Source organism: Thamnophis sirtalis, unplaced genomic scaffold (genome assembly GCF_051295495.1).
Source record: "Thamnophis sirtalis isolate CommonGarterSnake01/CBP01778 unplaced genomic scaffold, rThaSir2_p1.2 scaffold_3, whole genome shotgun sequence".
In the NCBI taxonomy this organism is placed as follows: Eukaryota; Metazoa; Chordata; class Lepidosauria; order Squamata; family Natricidae; genus Thamnophis; species Thamnophis sirtalis.
This window is the reverse complement of record NW_028261383.1, coordinates 175,546,012-175,556,986: the sequence shown is the minus strand read 5'-3', so window position 1 is coordinate 175,556,986 and position 10,975 is coordinate 175,546,012. Positions and strand designations below refer to the sequence as shown.

General features: G+C 42.9%; 2 protein-coding genes across 2 annotated transcripts in view; one reads left to right on the top strand and one right to left on the bottom strand.

Annotated features, from left to right (window-relative positions):
* The first annotated feature begins 866 nt into the window (after window positions 1–866).
* Window positions 867–4,445, top strand: GADD45GIP1 (GADD45G interacting protein 1). Its single transcript, XM_014065391.2, has 2 exons — window positions 867–1,223; window positions 3,315–4,445. Exons 1-2 carry the CDS (start codon window positions 901–903, stop codon window positions 3,646–3,648), a joined length of 657 nt encoding a protein of 218 aa, XP_013920866.2. The 5' UTR covers window positions 867–900; the 3' UTR covers window positions 3,649–4,445.
* A 3,796-nt stretch (window positions 4,446–8,241) lies between these two features.
* LOC148048413 (tetratricopeptide repeat protein 39A-like) overlaps window positions 8,242–10,975 on the bottom strand; it is a 46,312-nt gene continuing 43,578 nt past the window's right edge. The window contains exon 18 of the mRNA XM_087711019.1: window positions 8,242–10,396. Coding sequence (XP_087567145.1) covers window positions 10,279–10,396 — 118 coding nt within the window. The 3' untranslated portion in view covers window positions 8,242–10,278. The remainder of the gene's footprint in view (window positions 10,397–10,975) is intronic.

Below are 10,975 nucleotides of genomic sequence, written 5' to 3'. Positions count from 1 at the left end.
TCCCATGGGGCCATGCAGGGGGCTACTCTCTAGGCTGTTTTGAATCCAGGTATGAGTTCTCAGATGCCATGTGGAGAGTTGAGTAATATCCCTTCCCCCTACAGCTGCAGTGGGGGAAGTCTTTATTATGTAAAGTGACTAGCCTGGCCTTCTCAATGGCCTATTGACAAAGTGTGGATGGGCAGGAAGCTACAGGCAACTATTCTGTCTTTTAAAACATGTTTCTTTCTTTTCACATCCAGAGAAATATTCTGCCTTTTTCAATATTTCCAAGGATATTTCATTTTTCTGGGAGAGGGCTGGATGATCACTTTCCACACCCCTTACGTGAATTAAATTTCTCAAGACAAACAGCCCGTTTCTCGGACTGCAGGTCGTACTGCCATTGAGGAACCTTAGCAGGAGAGTCCAAAAAAATTACAGCCGGGCAAATTCTTTTTTCTTCTCCCCATATATTTTTTATTATTTTTTACATTTAAAACAATGCAGTACAGCTGGGCAAACCCTCAGGTAAACAATTCTCGTCAAGAGGCATCGCTCCACCTCTGAAGCCTCCCAAATCCTAATTTCGACTCAACGAAGCCACGTTGTGTCCGCGAAGCACTTGCGTAAAACCGCAATTTTTTTAGAAAACATAATGTAAAGAAGAAGAATAAAATATGACATCTGAATCGAGTTCGACTCTCTGTCACGGCTGTTTCTGTGAGGAAAATCCCCTCACGGCCAACCGCCATTCGGAAAGCTCCGAAGATGGAGGCGCCCGCGGCGAGGAATAAACTTCAAAATGGCGGCCGCCATTCGGGGGGCATCCGGTATAGCCCCGCCCACAGGAAGGGGGGGAGCTAATCCCAAAATGGCGTCCTCCACACTTCCGGTCATCCTCCTTAAGGGCGTTGCAACATGGCGGCCCGCGGAAGCCGCCTGCTGCTGGGTGGCGTCCGGCTGTATAACGCCAAGCCGCTAAAGTTACAACTGAAGGGGATTTACCGGCCGAACGCTGCCGACCCAGCCGCTCCGGCTTGGCAATTGACGGCCGAATATGAAGCCAAGCTGTTTGGCCGGCACGGGCGAGCCTCCGGGGTGGACCCGAGCCGCCTGTGGCCGTCGCCGGAGAAGCTGCAGGAAATGGAGGCTGAGGAGAAAGCCTGGTACCCGTCCTTGAAGGAGATGCAGCAGTCGCTGGAGGCCAAAGAGAGGGAGGCCGAAGCGCAGCAGCGGCAGAAGTGAGGAAGGCAGAAGGAGGGAGGGAGGGAGGGAGGTTGCAGGTGGCAAAATTAGACACAGCTAAGTTTTAATTATTAGGGGGGAAATGTTATGATATAGGACAGTGGTCTCCAATATTTCTCTGGATGTGAAAAGAAAGAAGCATGTTTTAAGAGACAGAATAGCTGCCTGTAGCTTCCTGCCCATCCCCACTTTGTCAATGGGCCATTGAGAAAGCCAGGCTAGCCCACTTTACATAATAAAGACTTCTCCACTGCAGCTCCAGGGAGGATGGGAGTAAAGCAAAGCTGGCTGAGGAACTCTGGGAGTTGAAGTCCACAGGTCTTAAAGTGGCCAAGGTTGGACACCACTGGATATAGTTAAATAAAGGATAATGATAATAAATTATATACATGGAGGATTAGAAAACTCTGGCATTAAATATTATGGATGTTTAGCCAGAACAGGATATGAAGATTTCATGTTAATGGGAGGGTTTTATAAATTAAGTAAATGTAATGCCAGTATATGGTTATGTATTAAATCTTGTTATATTTTTTGAAGGGCGTTTAAATAATCTATAGTCAAATAAAAGTGGAGGCATGATGGTGGTAATATAATAAATATCCGAGTTAAGATATTAGAGTTAATATTAGTATATTTTAGGATGAAGGACGTTTAAATAACTAGAGTCAAATAAAAGTGGAGGCATGATGGTGGTAATATAATAAATATCCGAGTTAGATATTAGAGTTAATATTAGTATATTTTAGGATGAAGGACGTTTAAATAACTAGAGTCAAATAAAAGTGGAGGCATGATGGTGGTAATATAATAAATATCCGAGTTAGATATTAGAGTTAATATTAGTATATTTTAGGATGAAGGACGTTTAAATAACTAGAGTCAAATAAAAGTGGAGGCATGATGGTGGTAATATAATAAATATCCGAGTTAAGATATTAGAGTTAATATTAGTATATTTTAGGATGAAGGACGTTTAAATAACTATAGTCAAATAAAAGTGGAGGCATGATGGTGGTAATATAATAAATATCCGAGTTAAGATATTAGAGTTAATATTAGTATATTTTAGGATGAAGGACGTTTAAATAACTAGAGTCAAATAAAAGTGGAGGCATGATGATGGTAATATAATAAATATTTGAGTTAAGATATTTGAATTAATATGAATTATGCTTGATGACGGTGGGAAGAGATGCACGAAAGCCTTTCGTAACCAACTGATACACTTTCTACAGTATGTAAAGGAAGAGGATTTGTATGTTTGTTTTGAAAATAATTTTTTTTTTAAAAAAAGGGAGAAGCACATGGTCTCATCAAAGGAGCCGTGTCGATGCTTGGTTCAAGGGGCCCGTTTGCCACTCAGCCAGCAAACCACACGCACTTTGGGAATGGCCCTTGAGTTGGCCTTAGGCTTCTGAATGGAGGCCCAATTAGCAACAGCAATAGCAGTTAGACTTATATACCGCTTCATGGGGCTTTCAGCCCTCTCTAAGCGGTTTACAGAGTCAGCATATCGCCCCCAACAACAATCCGGGTCCTCATTTTACCCACCTCGGAAGGACGGAAGGCTGAGTCAACCTTGAGCCGGTGAGATTTGAACTGCTGAACTGCAGAACTGCAGTCAGCCGAAGTAGCCTGCAGTGCTGCATTTAACCACTGCGCCACCTCGGCTCTATATTGCACATTTGCAATTCGAGTAACATGCTCATATTGGATGGCAGGTAAAATGGCATTTATGTGAAGTTTCCACTGATTTGACTACTCTCCATTATAACTTTGGGCTTTTTCTACATTACTTTGAGGATTCAAGTGGCATAAAATGCAATTTGTAGATTGCTGGTTTAACAGGTTAAATTGAACACCTCTCAATATTTTAAGATCAGTGTCATGGTATCTCTATGAACACTATCCAAAATGAATATTTTAAATTGTATAGCTATTGTAGACTTGGGTGTTAAAATAACTATTTAGTATGAACCCATTCACCCATTAAAGTGAAAATGCTGAAAATAAACTGAAAACATACTTTCCGTGTCTAGAGCTATGTAATGTTTTGTTTCATAGTTTCGTCTTTTGCTTTATAGAGAGGAGATAATTGCTGCCAAGATGGCCAAAATGCCACAGATGATAGAAGAGTGGCAGAGGGAAAAACAGAAACGCAAACTCAAAGAACAGCAAGAAAAAGAACGACGGCGGTTGTTACTGGCTGAGGCCCGGGAGCAGTACGGCTATCACCTGGATCATCACAGTCCTGAATTCCAGGAGATGGTGATGGAAAGGGAGAAGATGAAACGGATGGAGCAGAAGGAGGAGAAGAAACGTATGAGGGGGATTCAGGCCAAAAAAGCCATGGAAAGCAAAATTCTTGCCTCATCTCCAGATAACCAGGAGGAGATGGCTGAACAAAAGGACATCTAAAATACCGCATTATCAGTCTTTGAAATAAATCTGCCTACGGATTGTGACATATAATTCTCAGAACCCAATCAATTTACTGCCCTTCTCATCGTGCATTAAAGGCCAACTTAGAGTTCTTATGGAACGTGGAATGCTTTACTCTACAGATCTAAAGTCGTTTCTCTGCCCTGCCGTCACCATTTGGAGCTTCAGCAATGGATTTTTGAACAGCAAATGCATTCTCTGGATTTTCTCAGAAGAGCAAGCTCTCTTTCCACCACGTAACTCTGGGGTCCTTGGGCCTCGGGCCGTTGCCTGTTCAGAACTGGGCCATGAAGCCGCTTGCTCCTGGTGCTCCAAAAGTGGAAAACTGGGAGCAGAATCCAAGTGAGACGAACATGCCCATGCTCAGCTTTGCTGACTCACCAAAGGCTGCCTGTGCAGGAGACCCGGTCTGCTTTTCAAGCACCGGGCAGCCTCCGTGAGTCTGAAGACGCATGAGGCGGCACTTCCAAAGGCGTCTCTTTTCCGTGCCAAAAGCTTTTGCGAAGGGATGTGAAACACTTTGTGGGAGCAATCTTATACTGTTTCAGGCCTTCTGTCCCTTCGCAAAAGCTTTTGGCGTGGAGAAGCCTGAAGGAAACAGCGCCCCAAAGGCTACATTTCTCTCTTGCATTCCGGCACACTGTTTGCGCAGCCCTGTTCTCTTCCCCCCACCCACCCCACCGCCAGGTTGCCAAGCCACAAAGTTTGGGGACTACTGAGCTATCTGACTGCCGTATTCAATTTGCTGAATAAATATATGGTGGTGTAAGTTTTTTTAAAAAAATATTTACTTTTAACCAAATGGCAGAATGTGGTTAAATATATTTTGTTAGGCATCTAAAAATAAGTTGGGGGGGGGGGTGTAAAGGTAAAGGAGACCCCTGACTTTTAGGGCGTGGTGCTCATCTCTCAAGGTATTTTGAGACTGTTCAGTCAGAAGATGCCTCCGTGGTCATGTGGCAAGCATGACATCATGGAGCGCTGTTATCAAAGTGATACCTATTTACTCAGGTTTGGATGCTTTTGATCTGCTAGATTGGCAGGAGCAAGGATGGGAGCCTCCTTGCATGATGCTCAGATGTCCAAACTGGGCTGTTGGCTTTCCAGCCCACAAGTCCAGTGTCTTAACCACTGAGCCGTAGCGCCACCCTAAGATTATGTCCTAGTTCAGTGATGGCTAACCTTGTGGATCGCGTGCCAAAAGCAGAGGGAGCACGGGGGGGGGGGGGTGTCGTGCATGGGCATGCCACACCCATACTGTGCACGCAACCCCAGCACGCATGCGTGCACAACCAGCACTACACACACACAAACACACACTTTTGGCACACTTTTTTCGCCTTCCCCAGGCTCCAGAGGTTTTCTAGGAACCTGGGGAGGGCGGAAACAGCCCCCGCCCTCCCTGAGGGGCCCTCCGGAGGCTTCAGGAGCTTCCCGGAAGGCTCCAGAGGGCGAAAAGCAGCCCTATGAACAACCCGGAAGTTCGGGAACGAGTTTGGCCGTAGGGCTGATTTTTCGCCCTCCGGAGCCTTCAGGGAAGCCGCCTCTGTTCCTGAATTTCCGGGTTGCCCATAGCGCCATTTTTTTTGCCCTCCGGAGCCCGCCTGCCTGCCTGCCTTCAAAAGAAGGCTGAAGTCAGCTGGCTAGCGGGCACATGCACACTGGAGCTGGCAGGGCAACGCTTTGGACGCCCTAACAAATGGTTCCGCGTGCCATAGGTTCGCCATCACGATCCTAGATAATTATTGGCTAGAATTTTGGCTGGACGCTGTTTGGTACATTTCTTAATGGTAACATTACTAAATTTAACTTGACACATTGTCATCAGTAATGGCTATGGAGGAGGAATGTCCCTGACATTATTCCTTCGGCCTCTTATAAGAATGTAAAGCAGTGTTTCTCAACCTTGGCCACTTGAAGATGTCCGGACTTCAACTCCCAGAATTCCCCAGCCAGCATTCGCTGGCTGGGGAATTCTGGGAGTTGAAGTCCGGACATCTTCAAGTTACCAAGGTTGAGAAACACTGATGTAAAGTAATGAATCTATTATAGTTGTATATGACGACAAAGATACCAATTGAATGGGCCCAGCAATAAATTTGACATTTCTTTCCCCATTCGTTGACCAAGTTCGCTCTTCTCAAGAGTGTATAGGATTCACACTTAAGTATTATTTATTAATTTTTTTATTTATTAAATTTATATGCCGCCCAATCCCGAAGGACTCCGGGCGGCTTACAAAAGAAGAAAGAAAAAGAAAATAAGAAAAGGATAGTTTAAAATTCACAACACACATACGTTCTATTCGGGGCTGGACCTCAACAATGAGGTCAACAGCCCCAGGCCTGCCGGAACAGCCAGGTTTTTACAGCTTTCCTGAAGGCCATGAGGGTGGGTGAGGTCCGGACCTCTGGGGGTAGCTGGTTCCACAGGGTCGGAGCAGCCACAGAGAAGGCTCTCCTCCGGGGGGCCCGCCAGCCGACACTGTCTGGCTGATGGCATCTGAAGGAGGCCCAATCTGTGGGATCTTACCGGCCGCTGGGAGGTATGTGGCAGTAGGCGGCCTCGAAGGTATGTACGCAAATAGACATGGACTTGTGCTATGAAAGATTGCTCTGAAATTTGGCATTTTTGCCTTGCTCCATTCACAATTCTATACCAATCTTTCAGCATTTTGGCTGAATTCACGTTGAGACTCTGGACTGAACGGCATTACACTTCCTGCAGGTTTAGTTGAGCCCGCCAAATAAGATGGATTTGCTGCATCCAAGCAAACAAGGATTTTGGCTTGATGCCTCCCTCTTTTACAGACGTTCATCAGTTTAAAAAAAATTTCCTTACTGACAATAATTATAAAAGGGACAATCCACCAAAACTGCAAAAAAAAAAAAAAGAGGTGGGGGGATTTATCCACTGAACACTTTTTGCACTAAATAGCTGTGGCTGAGCAAAGGGATTTTGAAAACACCGTTCGCATAATCCATTCAGCCTAACTCCCCTATGCACACTGTAGCTGAAGGAGAGGCTGATGCTTAGTGTGGCATTGTGTAAAAAGCAGGTGGTAGGCTGCCTTCACTACAAACTGCTTAGCGATAAAGGTTTTTAGTCCAGGTCCATAGAGGCAGATTCAGAAAGATTTGTATCGGTACCTGTAATTTAATACTGTGCTTCCCTCTGGTGGCAAAACTAGAGCAGAATTTCGTTCAATCTCTGCATAGCCTTTTATATTTTTGATAGTGCACCTAAGAAATGTATGAAAAATAGGGAAGCTATTCAAAGTAGATCAAAGTTCTTTCCATCTAACCATGTTTTAAATCAGTGTTTCTCAACCTTGGTGACTTTAAGTCCTGTGGACTTCAACTCCCAGAATCCCCCAGCCAGCTATGCTGGCTGGGGAATTCTGGGAGTTGAAGTCCACAGGACTTAAAGTCACCAAGGTTGAGAAACACTGATTTAAATAAAAGGTTTGGCTTTTTTATGATTGATTAGATCCTCAAAATGGGACATACTTGCAGAAAGTCTCTTGGCAGTCCTTATTTTCTACCGGATTTGGGGAAACTGGTGACACTAGTTCAAATCCAAATGACATGTATTCTCCAACCTACCGTTGCTATTTGTTTTGGAATTGTTCATATATGTCACATAATGCGTATGAACAATTATTTAGAGGAAGCTTGTTTTGTGCGTTTATAAATAATCCTTTTTCTGTTTCAAAGGAAGTATTAAAAATGGAAGGTAGTGAATACATAGCTTAACTCCTAGCTTTTGTTAAGCAGAAGCCAACTTCCTTATGGAAATTATTATTTTACAAATGTATTTTAAGATTAATCAGTACTAGAACCACAATTGTTCTCACTGCTAAATTATACAATCCACTTTTCAAATTATAATTCAAAAACATTTTTGAGCTATGAATTTTCACATGCTTTCTAATTTTGCCATTTCATATTTTGACGCAAGCAGTATATTTGTGTGCCTGTTTTTCTTACATGGTGTGTTGTCATTTTTAGGCAACAGTTTCTTACTATTATATCATGGGAAGTAGCAATTTACAGTCATTTACAATCAGCTTGCAGTAAGTTAAGTATGAATTCCCTGTTCCTCGTGACAATTGGGTTGAGATGTCCGTAAAAAATACTGTATATTAAATGGTGCTGCATCATCCCGATGTTATAAAAATTTACTGGGATCCCAAGGGCTTCATCTTTGGCTTGCGCTATTCAACCTACAGGATGCGCTGAAAATCAGGTTTGCAGACGAAACAAGCTGAAAGGAATGGCTAATGTTTTGTAGCACTCTTAGGTACTTTAAGATATGTGAACATCTTTAAGACAGTGTTTCTCAACCTTGGCTACTTGAAGATGTCTGGACTTCAACTCCCAGAATTCCCCAGCCAGCATTCGCTGGCTGGGGAATTCTGGGAGTTGGAGTCCAGACATCTTCAAGTAGCCAAGGTTGAGAAACACTGCTTTAGGAGGATAATGATGAAACATGAGAACCAACATCAAACAAAGGATAAGAAACAATAAAAATAGGTGTTTTAGCAATAAATCTACATCACAACAGAAGTAGAACTGATTTCATTTATATTTAGTCATTGAATACGCCAAACTGTATATTATCTACATTCTTTCCGATGTGCTTTTCTGTGCCTGGTTAGGTTAATATACTCGCACTATGTGATATAACATCATCTAACTAAAGTTTGCTCTTAGACTGGACAACAATATGATCCACATTGGGCAAACATATATTATCTTTAATGTCTTTGGAGGTAATCATGCAGGTCAGGGATTCTAAAGGCAACTGGACTTTTTTGGTTTTTGGAAAACATTTTGGTTCTCTCTCATTCAAAAAGCTTCTTCAGTTCTGTAGTTCAGAAAGAAAACCAAGAAAGTTTTTGGAAAAGCACATTTGGGACAAATCGTATGCTGTAACGTTTCAGGAATATGGTCAGTGGGATTAACCCACATCCTATCTTCAGGATGTCATTTGATTCTATTTTGGCTAATAAGTGAACTGTTCACTTTCTGTTACTAGATGTAAGTGCTACAGTAGCAGGAACTGACAATTTAAGTGCCATTTAACATAACGTACTTTACTCACTCCGTGAAAATTGTTCTTAGGAGGAGAAATACTAACAACAAAGGTAAGGGAAGCCAGAAGAGCAAGTAAAAACATATTCAAATGTCATGACCACACAATAAAAGAAGAGATGCCAAAATGTCCCCTTTTTGCCTTTCCATCATTGTTAATGCTAATTACACCAAATATAATTCTAAAATAAGGAAACAAGTACAATAAAAACCACATCGGCTTATTGGCTTAGCTGTATGTCTTATAACCAAGTCCTGAGTAACAGTATGGCAAGAAATGTCCTGGTTAGGATGATTTAGACCAGTGGTCTCCAATCTTGGCAACTTTAAGACTTGTGGACTTCAACTCCCAGAGGTCCTCAGCCAGCTTTGCTGGCTGAGGAACTCTGGGAGTTGAAGTCCAGCAAAGCTGGCTAAGGAACTCTGGGACTTGAAGTCCACAGGTCTTAAAGTTGCCAAGGTTGGAGACCACTGATTTAGACCACCAACAAAGGCATTGAAACTGTTTTTTCTTTTAAGAAAAAAATCATATTTCAATAGCCCGGTGAACCTGTGGAACCAATCTTAGTTGTTAATACAATAATCAGATTGAAAAACTGATAAGTTCCATCAGCTGTTTTTGCCAAATTGATTAGCAAAGAAAATACTGGGACGAGTATTGACGTGAACAGAATTCTGGAAGAAGTCATAAGCTTTTGAAAAATGTCCACTTACTTATTTATCATTCTGCAATATAAACCACTTCCTGATTTAAGGGATTTTGGCCAGATAGTTTGCAACCATCCCAAATGCTGGAAAACATTTTAAATCAATTTCCAACATTTAAAAATGTTCTTAAATAGAGATTGAGCTGGTTTAAGTTTCATTTTTTTAAAAAAAAACACATTCTCTGTTCTTTTGGGGGGGGGGGAAAGAAGGCCACTGCAGAGAGTTGAGAGTTGAGGTTCTATTATGTTTCCAGCCAAAACTGGAAGTCTTTGCTGAATTAATTGCACTGTGAAGCTCACTCCCAATATGACAGGAAGGACCATCGGATGTGCCTTGCTGGTTAAGGAGCACAGACTGAGAAAGAAAGTGGGTGAGGATTTGACATGATTTTTTTTAAAAAAAAGAAATATTAGGAGGCTGGAACGTCCATGTTATTTCAAAATTATGAATGAGATTGAACAGGAGAGAAAATAGGACATACATAGCCCTCTTTTGGGTTGACTGACAAGAACATATCATGGAATATTGAAGACAGGCTGCTCCTGTCAGCTTCATTAATTAGCAAGCAGCATTTTCATAGCTACTCCTTGATTTTTGGAAGCTGGAATCCAGTTAGGTAAGACGCATCTATGCCCATCATAAGACATCAAAGACTAGGCCAGATGCCCAGTGGGTACAATTACAATACATTCCTTCAAATAGGCCCACCCCAGGAGGAAGACGGCATCCCAAGCTCTCCTATTTTGGCAGTTCTTTCTTTGGTCCAAGCACCGCTTAACAGTTTCTGAGGAAACCTGTTGCCTTAGGAAGGACTGGTTCCATCTGCATCATTTTCCTCCTGGCTGGCTTTAAGCTTAGACAACACAGCGTGGATCCGGAACAGCGTTCGTGACTCCATTGAATAATTTTTGTAGTTGTTCCTAGTGGGAGAAGCATTCAACAATTGTTATATTCCCTTATATCGAACCAGTACGTATTCTGTACACCAAAAACTATTTCAGGAACCCAGGTATTATCTTACAGGATAATATTTGATGTTTTGTAGATGTGTCCCAAGGCAGATGTTCCAAAAAGGACAGCTAAGCATCCTACCAGGTCAGATAGGGTGGGCAGACTCCTAGTTCGTTTCCCAAATGTTGTCATCTTTTAGGATCTAGAAATTGCGCCTTTTCCCTGGCAGCCCCTGTCCTATGGGGTTCACCGACAAATGCACGCCCGACAAATGCGCGGCGACAAAACCGCAGCGACAAATCCGCGACGTCGAAAGCGCGTCCACTAAAGCGCGCCGATAAATGCGCGCTGACAAAAGCACGCCATCAGAAACAACACGAAAACAATGCAAAAACGTTAACAACCCTAACCTTAACCCTTACCCTAACCCCAACCCCAACCCTAACCCTAACCCTAACCTAAAAACCCTAATCGCGCTTTTGTGGGTGCGGTTTTGTCGGCACACTTTAGTGGGCGCTCTTTCGACATCGCAGTTTTGTCGGCGCGCA